The 16364-nt window shown below is 39.4% G+C and overlaps 1 protein-coding gene across 1 annotated transcript; it reads left to right on the top strand.

Moving 5' to 3' along the window:
• Positions 1 to 2: 2 nt before the first annotated feature.
• Positions 3 to 12363, top strand: LOC139133297 (interferon-induced protein with tetratricopeptide repeats 3-like). Its single transcript, XM_070699827.1, has 3 exons — positions 3 to 255; positions 1646 to 1758; positions 10373 to 12363. Exons 1-3 carry the CDS (start codon positions 63 to 65, stop codon positions 11588 to 11590), a joined length of 1524 nt encoding a protein of 507 aa, XP_070555928.1. The 5' UTR covers positions 3 to 62; the 3' UTR covers positions 11591 to 12363.
• Positions 12364 to 16364: the final 4001 nt, after the last annotated feature.

Genomic DNA, 16364 nt, shown 5'->3' with positions numbered 1-16364 from the left:
AATTCATACGTACAGTCTAAAAGTACTGGCACATTGATTCGTATGGACTTGCCAATGCTGTCATGTTATATCTTAATTACATTTTAGCGTGGTCGATAAAGGAGGAAGTTGACGGAAGCAGCATTCTGTACCATCAACACAACAGAAGATTTTGTTTATCAGTTCTTATCATGGAAGTAATAACCAAGTCGAATAAAGCAGTATATGACATGTTCAGTCCCGGAAGTGACATGTACGAAGACAAACTAATTGAAGGTAAATTGAAGTATTGGATTTCTCACACGATCGTCACTTGACTTTTATGTCAATTCGGAGCAGTTTTATTTTCAGCTGTGCCTTCGAAGACGAACAATGTCGTAGTTCGTCAACTTGCACTTGTTCTCGGAATCTGCTTGTCAAAACGTTCAATATCAGTATAGCCTAACATCTGCTTGAATGAGGACAAAAATATTAAGGCTTTTATGTCATTGTGTCATAATATTTGAGTTTATACAGTAGGTCAAGAGCTTGGAGTTTTTCAGATAATATTTAACAGTTTGTTGAAATAAAGCAAGAACATGTAAAATTTGAAAAAGGTATTCTGAATTTGTTTCTAAAATTGCAAGTCCATCAGCGTTAATGGACGCTGGGTTATCCCTAAAAGGCTTTCAGCCTTTACGGAATAATCCCCATTCAACTTTGTTCAAATTTTGATGAAATTTGTTAATATTATGCTTTTTCAGACTTGCATTTTTGTTTCGGGTTAACAAATCAACTGTCACGTCTGAAAGCTTAAACATTTAATTCAAAGGTTACATTACCGGTAGGAAACCACCGTTTCTGTAAAATTTTTAAAAATCCCCATATTTTCAAGCTATTGTTTAAAATGTTCCAAGGTCCACCTCTCGCACTCATGTGTCACATGTTTACCATGTTCAAAATTTATAGCCTGCCAAATCACTATGTACGCAGTTCTACTGACGTTGCCTATCGCCTTCTGATGCGGAAATGCATGAAAACACTTTTTTTCTACCAATTATAAACATGTTGAGTGATTATGGACTTGATGCGATTAACGTTAATGATATCAATGATGTTAGAATTAAGGTTCCAAGACAAGAAATTGACCTCTTGAATCTAACAATTCTCTGGTAGTTAATAAGCTCAGAACCCCCGTAAATTATATATTCTCCATATCCTTTCTGGATTTTTTTTCTCTTCAACCGTTTGAGTTGAACATAGAACAATTTGAAAACAGAGTCATGTTTAAGTTTTCCTACTATACTCTGATACAGTTTTCAAGTAGCATTGAAGTAAAATTAATTATAACAGTATCATTTTATCCAAAAACCTGTGTACAGTGATTGCTTTGTGCTTTTGCTACTTTATATTGCTATGAAAGAGCTGACACTTTCTTACCACACTAAAAATATGCCTTGTATTCTGCGAATTATGTTACCAAAATAGAATAAATAATCATCGTCTTCTTGCTTTAAAATATCACAGTGACCCACCATCACTTGTTTTGTTCACATTTCCGGTTAAAAAATCTGGCAAGATCTAGTATTCTAGTATTATCTTTTGATGCCAGATTTAATAACTTAAACTTTGGAATGCTTCATCATATAGCAAATTGAACATTTATATTGGCTTTTGTTTCTACTAGATTTTTCATTCACATATGATGAAATCACGGATGGTTCGCGTGAAGCAATATTGAAAACATTGCCTTGCTACTTTAACTGGAAACTGGAAGACTTCTCGGATGAAGATAGGCAGGTAATGAAAGTCTGCGCAACAATAAGTCGACACAGACGGACACTTGATGACAACTGACATAACCTACTTTCGACAATGCATCAACTTTCTTTGAATGTATATATCTCAGTTAATTAAAAGTTTCCTACAATTGTATCAGACGATAAGCGACTGCAAGGAACATGCTTATATTTCAAGAATCGTGAAAATCACAGAGGCAGGATAATTTAGAATATCATACTTGCAACGCCTGTATTGTCTTTCTCTTTTCGTTAAGAGAGTACTAATATGATGCTGTATTTTAACATGATAAAATATGAATTATATTATATCATGCTACCTTGCGCAATTCTGATTGGACGAGAGCTCATTCCGTCGATGCTAAAATACTGTTTTAGCAATGCTAAAACGGCCCCTAAATCAGCATTTTCGAAAATTGCACAGTCGGTGCATTAGAACGTACCGATCTAAACTTAATCCTAAGTATTGTTGTTGAAAAACTGATAAACGGGACTGCTGGTACGGTTTTACCACCACCAATATAATCCCTTGGGAGCAAATGGTACAGACCTTGGGACCATATGTGACTTGTTCATTGACTGCAAAGCTGGAAAATTGAAAGTTTCCCCCCAGGAAAAACATCTTTCTGCGAGAACTCCTACTTACCTGTCACTGTTACTTTTGGGTTATCTCATTTGCTGCCTTCCAGAACGAGGCAAAAATTTAAATACACGTGATCTGTCATCCCAGGCGGAAACCGCCATGAGATTCCATATTCAAACAGTTCTCAACCTCCATAATAGACTATCAAAATAGTGGGGAGGAGGGAGGGAGGAGTGACAGGTAAGTAGGAGTTCTCGCAGAAAGATGTTTCCTGGGGGGAAACTTTCATTCTGCTTCATCCTCCTACTTACCTGTCACTGTTACTTTTGGGTTACACAGAATTCAAAGCTTAAATGGAGGAGGGTATGTCAAATAAAGACTCCCAACCTAGATAGCACCACACCTCAAAGAACCTAAAGCAAAACTAGCTTCCATAGGCACATCCTTGAGGTAAAAGTGAATAAAGGTATTTGGAGGAAGCCCAAAACCCAGCTTTACAAATGTCATCCACTGACACTCCTTTAAACAAAGCCCACCAGGCAGCCATAGCTCGCGTATCATGTGCTCTGATGGAATGCACAAGTCTACAATGGCCATCGGAAGAATCATAGGCAAGTTGGATTGTATCCCTTAACCAGCTAGAAATAGTGTCCTTGGACGCTGGACCATGTTGACCTGGAGACACCTTAATGAACAACTGTTCTGTATTACCACGAAGGTGTGCTGTCATTTAATGTAGTAACGAAGAGCCCTACAAGGAAAAATACGCTTATCCTGAGGATCACTTGAAATATTTTCAAGACTCGGAATGAATATCTCTATACCAACACGAGATATAGATTCATTCTTTGCCAGAAAACCTGCCCTAGGCAACAATCTAACACCTGTAGGCTCCCATCTGAGATAAGCACTGTTGATAGACAAAGCGTGAATCTCACTACGTCTACGCCCAGACGCCACAGCTATGAGAAAAACAGTCTTCATAGTTAAATACTTCAAACAGATTCACTAATAGGCTCGTAAGGAGCTGGCCTTAATGAGTCTAACACCAAAGGAAGACTCCAAGAAGGCAAAAGTCTCCTCTGAGGAGGACGCTTAACAAAAAACCCTTTAATCAGACTATCCAAAAGAGGATGCTGACCTACACTATGTTCACCATAACTCGGAAGGAAAGAACTCAACGCTGAACGATATGTTGAAATAGTTTGGGGCTTTAGACCTCTAGCCTCAAAAAGAAAAACCAGAAAATCACCCACAGAACTTAGAGGTGGATGCATGGGATCGACATCATGTTCTTTGCACCAATCACTGAATACTCTGAACCTGTAATTGTATGATTTAATGGTTGATGATCTACGAGAGTTCGCTGCATATTCTGCAGCTCTCGCTGAAAATCCCTCTGAGCAAAAACGTTTCTTGACAGTTTCCAAGCAGTCAGCTGGAGGACTGATGGATCTGGGTGAAGAAAACCCGACAACGTTGGCTCAAAATGTCTGGGGTCTCTGGTAGCTTTATTGGAATCTCTATTAGCAACTCCAGCAATCGAGGAGGAAACCCACGGTTGTCTTGGCCAGTTCGGCGCTATCAGAATGACAACACACTCCTCGTGTCTCATCTTGCTTAGTACTCCTTGAATCAGAGACACTGGAGGAACGCGTATGCGAACATGTTTGTCCAGGGAACTGAAAAGGCATCCACTGCCTCTGCTCTTTGGTCTGGAACTGGAGAACAATACACCTGCAGGTGGGCATTGTGTGCGGTTGCAAACAGATCTATGTGAGGCCTGTCTAACACCTTGAAAAGGGACTCTACCATCTGATGTTTTAACATCCACTCTGTTGGGATAGGTCGTCTCCTGGACAGAGCATCTGCTATTAGATTGCACCTGCCTGGTATGTGAGCTGCCCTGATCCTGATATTTCTGATAATGCACCAATTCATTAGATGCCAAGTGAGGATGCAGAGAGATGGAGACCGTGTTCCCCCTTGCCTGTTCAAATATGATACTACGGTTGAATTGTCTGACCTACAAGAACCAATCTCCCTAAGATATGACGGACGAAGGCCTTTAAACTTTCCCATACTGCCTGAAGCTCGAGAAAGTTTATGTGCTCTTGTCTCTGGGCTACTGACCAGACTCCTGAAATGGTCAAATCTCCCATATGAGGCCCCCAACCTTGCATTGAAGCATCCGTGGTTATTGTAACCTCTGGGGGCTCCAGGGACAGTGAAACTCCCTTGAAAAAATTGACTCTGTTGGTCCACCAATGAAGATGCTGTATTAACAGGGCGTCTACCCTTATAGGATGACTTAGAGGATTCTGATGTGGTCTCCATTGAGACAGAAGGAATATTTGCACTGGCCTCATGTTCAACCTTGCCAAAGGTATGAGCTGAACGCAAGATGCCATTAGACCTAGGAGGCGAAGAAAATGCCGCGCCGTCTGAAAACTGCCGGGCAAGAGATGACTTACCATTTCGCAAATAGCTTGAAAGCACTCTGGCATAGGAGTAGCAATCCCTTCCTCCAAATCTATTTTCGCCCCTATATAATGAATGTTCTGACTGGGGCAAAGTTCTGACTTCTTTTCGTTTGGTAGCCAGCCTAGACTGACAGCTGTCCTTAAAATACGTGCTGTATCCCACTGCAATAACCTGATCTGCGTCTGCCTGGCTAGCCAATCGTCCAGATACATGTGAACATAAATTTGTTGCTTTCGAAGAAAGCACCCAAAACTGCTGTGACCTAGTACCTTGGTAAACACACGGGGTACTGACGACAGACCGAAAGGCAGTGTCCGAAACTGAAACACCTTGCCCTGCAAACCTGAGAAAATGTCTGCAGTCTGGGTGAATAAGGATATGTTGATAAGCGTCTGTTAGATCGATTGAAACTGCATAATCCCCTTTTGACAGATCCGATAATACGGAACGTAGAGTTTCCATCTTGAAGTGTTTCTTTTTGAGAAAATGGTTTAACGGGCGGAGATTTAAAATTGGTCTCCAACCCCTGATCTCTTTGGAATTAGAAACATTGAGCTGTAAAAACCTTTTGATCTGTCTGTGACAGGCTCGATAGCCCTCTTTGAGATTAATGAATCTATTTCCTGAAGGATAGCATTTCTCTTTCCTAAACCCGACGGAAGAGGAAAATTTATAACCTTGCTTGTAAGAGGGGGAACTTGAAGAAATTCCAATCGATAACCTTCTGAAACTACCCCTAACACCCACGGGTCGTTGGTTATCTTGGCCCAGTGCTGACTGAAAAGAGATAATCTTCCCCCTACTGGCACCTCCGGAAATGGAATTTGAATATTTAACTGTGCTAGATTTACACACTGAGCCACTGGCAAACCGTCATTGCTTAAAAGAATGGTCTCTGGGCTTATCCGGAAAGGGCGGCACTGGTGGTCTAAAGCCCTTATTATCCCTTTTACCCTTAAAGTAATTACTAGGTGTAGCAGAAAAAGACTTCTTTGCAGAAAGTCTGTTTAGTTTAGCGGAAGGCTGCGACTTTGGCTGAAAAGAAGCAGGTCGCTTAACTCCCTGACGTGGTCTAGAAGGGAGACTATTTCCCTAACATCTCTAGCTGCTTCAGCTTCCTGGTGAAAAATATCTGAGACTTCTCCATGGAAGAGTTTATCACCCCGAATAGGAAGCTTAGTCAAACGATTTCGAGTTGATCTAGTAGGAAAATCCATCTGATCAAGGAATAATTCTCTTCTGGCAGAAACTGACAAAGCAATGGCACGCAAGAGTTGATCTGCTGAAGAAGTTAGAGAAAACTGCAAAAATTCCAAACCCTTAGACAATTGGTCATCAGGAATATTAGAGCCTGGCGAAACTGCCGTATGTACAAAAGCAGTTGCCAACAATGAATGTGAAATGCATCTCAGTAAAACTCTCAGAGCTTTATCTACCATAAGATGTCCAAGATCAGCCTTATTGGTAAAACTTCTCAAATCCTTAGCTGAAAAATGTTTCTTATCAGCCGCCAATTTAGTGTGGACAAAACTTTCTACACTAGGCGCTCTGGCAAACTCCTCAAAGTCTTTCTCAAGGAACCTGAAATTCTTGTCTACAGACTTTGTGTACTCAGACACTCTGGGCAAACTCTTCTCAATAGCTGTCCATCTTTGTGCAATCAGTCCCTCAATGGGCAAACGAGGAGCACCTGTAACTGTACTATCTCCACCAAGTAAAAAGGACTGACGTTGACTATGACTGCTATCATCTTTTGTACAGCCAAGCACATTGCCAATAATGTTAATAATGTCATGCCATTTCCCAGACAAAGCTTCTGACATGTCAGCATCAGTAGTAGAAATTCTGAATGAGTATCAGAATGAGCAATGTCACTTCGCACATAATCCTGTGACTTAGACATAGAATGACTGTCTCCATCTGCGCTCTCATCAAGATCACTCGGAGCAAACAAAGAAACAGAATCAGGATCTCTATACTTGTAGGACGGCTGTGGAACAACTCCCGACACAGTTGCCGTCTCCTGATTACTTATCACCTCTGTAGGGTCCACATGTAAATCCCTATTCAGACTGTGCTTTTGGTGTTGGGGCTCCACATGATTGCCCTCTGCTACACCAGCACTCTGAGATTGAGCAAGAAAACCAGCCAACAAAGAAGAAACCTTCTCCGAAAATTGCTCAAATCTAGTGTCCAGAATACCCTCAATCTCGTCCTTAGAAACATACGACTCGTCAGAGGGCAAACTAGCAGCTGCACTACTAGCCGACTTCCTGGACTTGTCCTTCTGAGACTTACCTTTTGAAGTTTGCCTACCTTGCAGCAATTCAGGATTAGTAAAAATGCGCCATAGTTCATCCGACCAATCCTTGCAAATATCACAAGGCTTAGCCTTTGAACACTTGCGACATGCAAGACACTTGTCATGGCTGTCATCAGCAGGAATAATCTTCCTACATCTAGCTGCAGCGCAAACCTTAGAACCGTCACTCGCAGGAACATCACATAGGTCCATGATACAAGCAGAACCGGTAAACCTACAGTACACAAAAACCAGCGCGATAAATTACCATAAGTACAATACACAATGCACGAGAAAATGGCTCGCACAGCTGCAGACTGACCAAACACGTCACTGCATTCAAAAGCGTGGAAAGCAAACAATAGCAACACACACTTGCTACAGAAACTCAAAGCAGAACTTCAAACGGCCTGAAAAACTACCGTCAAACCAAACTGACTGCTAAAAGAGAGCAAATAAACAGGAAATAATAGACGATACCGTAACTCACGCTCCCAGGAAGGAACAGTAGAGCAAAACGGACGTCAAAAAACCATATACTGGAAGGCTGAAACACGGTGTGTTTTCACACACCGAGGCAAATGAGAACTGTTTGAATATGGAATCTCATGGCGGTTTCCGCCTGGGATGAGATCACGTGTATTTAAATTTTGCCTCGTTCTGGAAGGCAGCAAATGAGATAACCCAAAGTAATAGTGACAGGTAAGTAGGAGGATGAAGCAGAAATAAATATCACAAGCATTGGTTTACTGTTGTTAAACATTCAACATATGCTGCTGTTACTGAAATGGATCTTTCCCCCTTCACTGCCAATTCACTTGTCAATCAGGAAGGATGTGTACCATGACTCAGAATCCAGGTTCAGTGCTAGTGGCGGGACAATCAATAACAGTGAGAGAAAATCCGAAAATAAGCAGAATTTCATCCAAGTCTGAAGCCTAACATCTGTCAAATCCAAGCAGAAATTTCAATTACCATCTCACTACCGCAAATGTGTGTTGTTAAAGGTACACTCGAGCATGCACTTAGTCCTGGGGTGCTTGACATTGTTGAATCAGCGGGATCTGTCGGAAGTGAACTAGTAGGGACTGGATGTGGACGTGTCCTTGTTACTGTCTGCAACAATAATGCAGTCCTAAAGCACATGATCAGCGTATCAGAGGCACCATGCACTATATCAACCGGGTCTGTGATTGGCACATTCTCTTCAGATGTTAGCTATGTGCCAGTGGTTCAACAGTAACAAATACAAGGAAGCAAGAATCTGTAGGTAGAAACGGAAAACAACAAAGAACTGAGGGTGTGAATAAAATGGCCATATTACATGCAAATGAGGCTGACTTAAGGAGGACTTAAACCACCGCCTCTATAAAGTGATCCAATCTAACAGCGATGTTTTCTCAGTAGAAAGAGAACTTGGGTTGACAAATATGATAGATCATTTAATTCCAATTGGCTGGTCACCCCGCCCCCTGTTGCTCTATGGCCATTGTGGGTGCCTTTCAAAAGGTAACAGGAGGTTGAGAAATTTATGGCTGATGACTTTAAAGCAGATTTAATAAGGCCAAGCCACAGCCATGGGCAAGCCCATTATTGCTAGTGAAGCAATTAAATGAAGTAATGGTTGGCAATTTCTTTCCGATTCCCATAATAGACGACAGTTTAGCAGCACTAGGTGGATCGACCATCTTTACCACCCTGGACCTGGCAAAAGGTTATTGGCAGGTGCCAGTAAAGAAATCAGATCGAGCTAAAACAACATTTGTGTTGCGCTCGTAGTTAGGGGAATTATGAGTTGAGAGGTACCAGTCTGGATCGTAATGCTTTCAGTAACTGAAGCTGACACACAACGATGTAGATTGTAACACAACCTTGTACTTTATTGCAAGATGGCGACCGTAACGTTCACTGTCAGCGGTCTGATCTCAAGTCTCTAGTCTAAGCTCTCTACAAAGTTAAATACATCTTCAAACTTACATAATTACAAAAGTTATCACGTGGTAATTTTCCCGCCAGTCTTTGATTGTTTCTTAAGATTAAATAAGATCACACCATGGAATATCCCATTCTCGATTGTTCTCAATGAAATCTTAACCAATAATTAATTAAACTATCACACTATCTCTTATCTGCTTCTCGTACGATCTGAGTCAATGACCTTCATACGCCTTGGCCACGTGAGGGATGCTTCAAGATACAATCTCTACAGCGAAGGGCGTTACATTTGCATTTCACAATTGCACCTGCAACATTTCAGAGATTAATGACATTCGTATTCAGTAATTTGAACTGGGAAATATTGCTGATATACCTTGATGATGTCATCATCTTCAATGAACACTTGGAACATTGAAGATAGTCTTTAGTAAACTATGTGATGCAAATCTAAAGCTAAACGTTGGAAGTGTGTGTTTTCTCGGCCACAAGTTGTCGTCATCAAAAATATTGTCTTATTTCAACACCGCCAGAACTATAGTGCAAGGTACGTCTCTGCCCTATTAAAAGGCAAGCGTCATAATGAGGGTAAAGTCGTCTGATGATTGCTATATGCATGAAACTTAGGAAAGAGATATTATTATACACCTGTGACTGTAACCTATGGAATTTCGTCGTACCGTAAGTTTCGGTATCAGAGGACGCCTAGTCCAATAACTTTGACGCCGAGTCCAATAACTTTTGGTGTTATTGGACAATATTTTCACCTTTGAACTAAAAATATCTTATGTCACGTCAGCGCGGGGAAAAGCAAGAGAAGATTTTACGTTTGTTACAAAAAAATACTTCGAAACATTCGGTACTTCACGCCGTGAGTAAACCTGTGAACCTGAGTGAAATTATGCTGCTGACCTACAATATCTACCACTTGCACTGTGCTGCCCGGGTGGAATTTCGTTCTGTGCGCTGAGCGGGCGCGCTGAACGTGTTCCCAGTCGGCTCGTGATCACTTAGTGCAATGTGCGATGGGCATCATGAAAACGCCTTAATTTCGTCATTTTCCTTGTAGAATTTGATTAAACAGGTGCATAATAATAAGGTTATTCCTAAAATACCGGGATTTATGTCTTCGTAAATCGTACGCTTCGGCAGTATTCTCGACTATACGCGTTTAGGACAATACCTCTGCTTCACGATATACATAAATTCCGGTATTTTGTTAATAACCTTATATAATTACTCTGTACGTAAGTAATTTGTGTTTGTTTGTTTGTTTATTTGATTGATTGATCGACTTTTTTCTATTTATAGGTCTTAGTTCGATGTGCCCAAGAGAACCTTAAGTCCAATACGGAACTGTCGTTGGTGGCGCACAAAACTGTGCTTGGTTATCTGAATATGACGCAATTCATGTTGACGGAAGACAGAAATCCTGATACTGCTTTACGTTGGTATGACGACGCACTCGCCGACAATCGGAAAGATATTGACAAGTATGGAGACAACGATGGGCCACTAGGAGATAAGCTAGTACTTCTCAGCAATATGGCTTGGGTCTTTTTCCTGTTAAATAGATTTGACAAGGTTGACGAGATATTGAAAACTATAAAACTGGAATTTGATGGCAAATTGAGCAAGAACCAAAAAGCGTTTATTTATGCTCACAAGGGAATGTCACTTGTATATTACGAGGGAGAAATGTGCGATGTTAGTATTGCCTGCTTAAATCGTGGTCTTTCTGTATTTCCCTGTCGTGTTGATTGGTTATTTTGGTCAGCATACATGTTGGAAGCCCAGCCTTTTCGCTTTTACGACGATTTCAAGGATCAGGAATTCTTGTCTATGTTAGATCAAAGTGAAAGTTTATATAGAAATGTTCTTGAGCACAACAGCAATCACTGCTATGCTAAAGCAATGCTTGGTAGGGTGCTTTCCTATAAAGGTCAGCATGACGAAGCAGAGTCATTGATCAGAGATGCGCTAAAATTAAATCGCACAACGCCAACTGTTGCTTGCTGTGCAAGTGAGCTCTACGTGGAAGACAAAAAATTCGAAATGTCTATAGAAGTGTTAAGACAATCACTTGAAGTGTGGCCAAACAACACATATGTGTTGCATTATCTTGGAAATACGTACAAAAGTAAATATCTAAATGAACAAGAAACAGGAGCCGATCATGGAGATTTAGAAACGGCCATTCGATATTACGATGAAGCAATAAAATATGCGAGTGGTCACTTACCAGAAGCCATTCTAGATAAAGCAGAAGTGTGCACGTTAATGGGAAACACACCCGAAGCCATTAATCTGCTTCTGCTTGGAATAACTATCACTCGTGACCCCTATTGGAAATCGCTAGCGTATTTTCGGTCCGGTAAATTTTACATGGATAACCCGAATTTTCAGCCCGGTGAGCATAACCGCCGCTTTGCTTTAAATTACTTTCAGCTTTCTATCAAGCAGGGCGATAAGTATTGGTGTGCAAAGCGTGCTGTAAAAGAAGTAGGCTGTCTTACAGTACCTTCTTAATCGTATAACTTCTGATCTTTGTCAGTGCTGTGCCCTCAGAGGGCTGACTGATCAAGGCCTACACGAATCACTTTGCGAAGTCAGAGGATGTTGACATTTATTTTGGCTAATATGTTTTGTAGTTTTTCTAACTGGCTGTGTGTTTAATTATACCAGGCAAGGCTGCGATTGTATTGAAGATGAGTATGAACGTGACAGATCTAAAGTTAAGTACAAAGTTTGATACTGAAAGAAACAAATTACTTTAAAATATCTTACGAAATCTTACCATAAAAAAAAATCTTACAAAACACGCTGGCGGGAAAGTGCTGCAATGCTGCACATGGAAATCCTTGATCCCATCACCTAGCCTCGTCCCAGCATAAAAATCCAATAAACTGATTGCCCATAGAACTAACACATGGTTGGTGGATATTTTGAACTCAAAGTAAACTCTGGCACAAATTTTGCACGTTTTAGTCTGTTGCTGATTTTGATCTTTGATTTTGAAAGGATTAAAAGGAAATATTTTAACATTTCGTGGTGAAAGTTTGAGCGAACGTTTAAGGTTTTGATTTCGAGGCGCATACACCACCATAAGGCCAGGAAGAAAAAATAAATTGTTCATCGGAATCGCCGCTTCTACTTTGGCGTATTTGGAATTTTTTTTTTTTGATCGCGGCAAATTCTTACTTCCGCATTACAAATATTTTTAGTACTGCCGCTGGTGGCGCCCTACACTTTGTCGGGTTTTCGCGGGCACGGGATTTTGAATGAGACTTCCGACGTAGTTGACCGCCAACATGTTGTTGTGACGTCTGAATTTGGCGAATCACGACGCAAAGATGGTCGATTTGGCCAGAAATTTCCTCGTTTTGTAAAGGTTAGTACATGTCACATCGTGAGTATTAATTTGATCGCCAACATTCGACGTGATGGCCAACAGTTAGTTCCAAAGACGCTATTCAGTGTTTGTCCTGATATTACGTTTGGCGATTTATTCAACAAGATTGTGACAGCAGATGGACGGTACGTCCGATTGAATGAAAATTGCATCGAAAGTATAAAAATTTACGGCAATGACAAAACACATGGTTGCATCGATGTTAAAGTACGATCTGAAAGATGACTATATAACTTCACTCCGATCACAGTACTGTGTTGTTAGACCATCGTGTAAAATGTGTAGAGACAGTGGTAAAGAGGCCAAAACATGGGGCCAAAGTAAAATGAAAAAAACTCAGATGCTAGGTCCCACCAGGACAATATTAAAGGACAATAGTGAATTGTTGGATTTCAGTAATTTGCTGTACATTTCAGTTTTATTCTGAGAGAATGTTGAAATTCTTGACCGCGGAGTGACGTCACTTTCACCTATTGCTAGCGAGTGAGGTGAATTGGGATTTGACTATACAGGACAGTGAACAATGCAGAAATTATGTGACAAAGGACAGAACTTAGTGTTTATCATTGACATAATGTTGAAACTTTGAATACTGGTGTAAAGGTTGAAAAATTCACACTTCAATATTTTGTTCTCACGGCAGTGTGACGCAAAAATGACGTAAAAAACCGCAAGTTCCCGGATGTCCGCGGTCAAGAATACTCAGAATATGTTGTGCAAACACTAACTGTGAATGTAATGGCCTATGTTATTGTTGGGAAATATAGTATTGAATTCAGTTACCAGTATCAGTGTTTCTTGTCTGAGATATTTCTGGTAAAAAGGGAAACAATTATCTTGCCTTGTCTGCATCTGTGCAAAAATGCCAGAGGACCGCGTTTACCTTCGGCCTAAAAAAAATTTCGCTCGCCGCTCCAGGGACTTGGTCCAAAAAATCCGATGAACAAGATTTTTTTTTTCTCTGGCCTAAACATAACTTTCAAAAATTAAATCTGCACATGAAAACGAAGGGTCCTTCGCCAACATAAAGTTAGTAAATTGCTGTAACATGATTGATAAATTAAGGATAATCACCACTATTAGGTTACACTTTCCTAATGTTATACTTTCCTAATGTCGCATATTTTCAAGCGCATCTCGTAAAGCATTTCGAAGGTGACGCCTGAGTGCAAGGTATTGCGAGCAGACATTATTCCATAACCATTTCCAAGTATAGGTGATTCAGTAATATCAAAAGTAATCCAGTTTTATACCTTTCGCTGTATCTTTTCACTGATAGGGCCTCTAATCTAGGTATTACAGTGAATTTCCAAATAGCTTGGAATTACAACGTGCTTCGGTGATAAACAAAACGCTTCGGACGATAGAAATTAACGCCTCCTGCATTCATTATAAAACATTCTCATTTTGCAACAATTTAACCTAATACGACATTCACTGTGCCAGAGTCAACATTGTCAGTGTTGCCGCGCTCACATTGAAAAATCACCCGTACACTGACTGCTTGAACATTCGTACACTGCCTTTATAACGTTTCCCGTCGATGAAACTGCACAGAACTCTAACGATAGGTTTTTCTCGGTACAGTGTGTACGGGTCAGTCCAACGATTGTTGATTCCTCTACTCAACGTGTTATGTGAGTGAGAAGAGTGGATTTAGTATTGGGTTAAATTGTTGCAAAATCTATCAAAGGAGAGCGTTTGTTATGAATGCAGTTAGCGTTATTTTCTATCGCCAGAAACGTTTTTTAATCACGCTGTAATTCCAAGCTATTTTGAAATTCACTGTAAGTGTATGTTTATTACAATTCACAACAGTAAGATTTTTAATGTTGTGTATCGTTGAATTATGTGAAGTAACTCTGCATTTTACAACCTGTATAGTATGTGGTCATGTCGTGATGTTCTTATTCATTACACTCCGCAAAGATGATGGAAATGCCTTAATGTAATCAAATGCTCCGTTATGAATGTAGCAGTGAACATGAAAGTCGATTAATATTTCAGTAGCATTTAGATACTGTTTTTTATAACTTTTTCAGTCACATAATAGTGGTGAGTTGTTTTGATAATCCCTTTGTATACACAATATTAAGTGATCAGTTTATGACTTAATGTTGTATCGGTCCAGTTATATTTTCAAAACACTGAGTATAATTTGAATTTAGTGATTTATTGCGTTCCGCAGAAGTATTATTACTTGGGCAGACTTTCATAGTTATATACTACATGTACTTGGTTAATAATATGTATGTTACTTCCCGATAACATTCGCGTTTTCGGCGCAATAATATGACACGTTCGTTAGCAGCATGTCATATTATTAGACAGTACATTCTCTAATGTAGGTCATAATTTTTTCATCAAATAATGAATTCGAAGTCCTGCTTATCACCAAGTCATATGTTTTCATCATTAACATTTATTTCGCATGTATCCAAAGCAACATTAATCAGTGGTTTTGCATATAATTAAATTGAAACCATTCAATACGATATATCATTTAAATAATTTTCCATCGATTAAATTTTCTTTAAGTAATTTAATGTAACTATTCCATGTAGTTTTCAATCTTGAAAATTTCGTATCTTTGTATATTGTCAGTTATTCTGGTTTATTGAGTTAGTTCATAAAAATTTATCGGCTTACCTTATAAGGATTTTCAAACTAAGTGAGATTTAACCACTTTTAGTCGAAGTCTAGTAATTTCACAGACTAGTTGTCTTCCATCGGCAAGGAGTGAAACTTTACGAGCGCAATGATAGGTGGGTGTTAATGCAATAGACATTTTATGATTATCATAACATCTCTATTGCGTCGTCATTTCCGTTGCAGAGTGAAAGGTTTTTGACGAAGGAAAAGAAATCGCTGTAAAACGTGTATATATATATGTATATATATATATATATATATATATATATATATATATATATATATATATATATATATATATATATATATATATATATATATATATATATATATATATATATATATATATATATATATCATGTGTTATAGACACCTATTACCCCGTCTGTTCAAGCTACATTGCCCCTGTTATCACTCTGACCAGGAATTAAGTTTATGTTTATTAAAATTCACAATAGTTAGATTTTCAAAATTGTGTATCTTTGAATTTCGCATCAGTAACTGTTTTAACCTGTGCATTTTTACAACCTTTATAGTGTATGGTTGCGTTACAATGTTTTTTTATTGATTACAAGCCACAAAAATAATGGAAAACTCCATGGCATGATCAAAGGCTTTGTTATGAGTGTAGAAGCATAGATGAAAGCCGATAGTCGATATTTCTTCTGTAGCATTGAGATACTGTTTTTAATTTTTTTTTCATTCACATAATAGGGATGAGTTGTTTGTATAATGTGTCTTTGAATACACACTGTTAAGTGACCAGTTTATGACTTTCCAATTTATCGATCCAGTGATTATGTTTCCAAAACACTTAGTATAATTTGCATTTGGTGATATATTGCGCTCCGCGTATTACGTTTGCACACTTCATTAGGGATATAGCGGTATAACTTTGGTCAATAAAATATACGTATATATACATGAAAAGCAATCGCTGTAAAACGTACGTGAGAACAGTGTATGTGTGAATTTCTGTACAGGGTCGATCGTCTTGATCTCATCCGGGTATATACAACTTGAGGCAAATTCACTCAATGTTTATCGTCGGTGACCATAGAGAGAATCACACGTCTTTGTAGTAAGAACAGCTTGGGCAAACCGTTTCGAAAGTTAACTCGTTAAACAAAACTCTTGCTTAAATATATTGAAAATCACCTATTAACTGCGGTGCCCGTCCTTCTGCACCAGGAAACACAGAGCACATTGGTGTGAGTGGTCCATGCCTCTTCTGTCGGG

Source organism: Ptychodera flava, chromosome 5, assembly GCF_041260155.1.
Source record: "Ptychodera flava strain L36383 chromosome 5, AS_Pfla_20210202, whole genome shotgun sequence".
Classification (NCBI taxonomy): Eukaryota; Metazoa; Hemichordata; class Enteropneusta; family Ptychoderidae; genus Ptychodera; species Ptychodera flava.
Note: the sequence above shows the minus strand (reverse complement) of the source record. Positions and strands in the feature narration are given on the sequence as shown.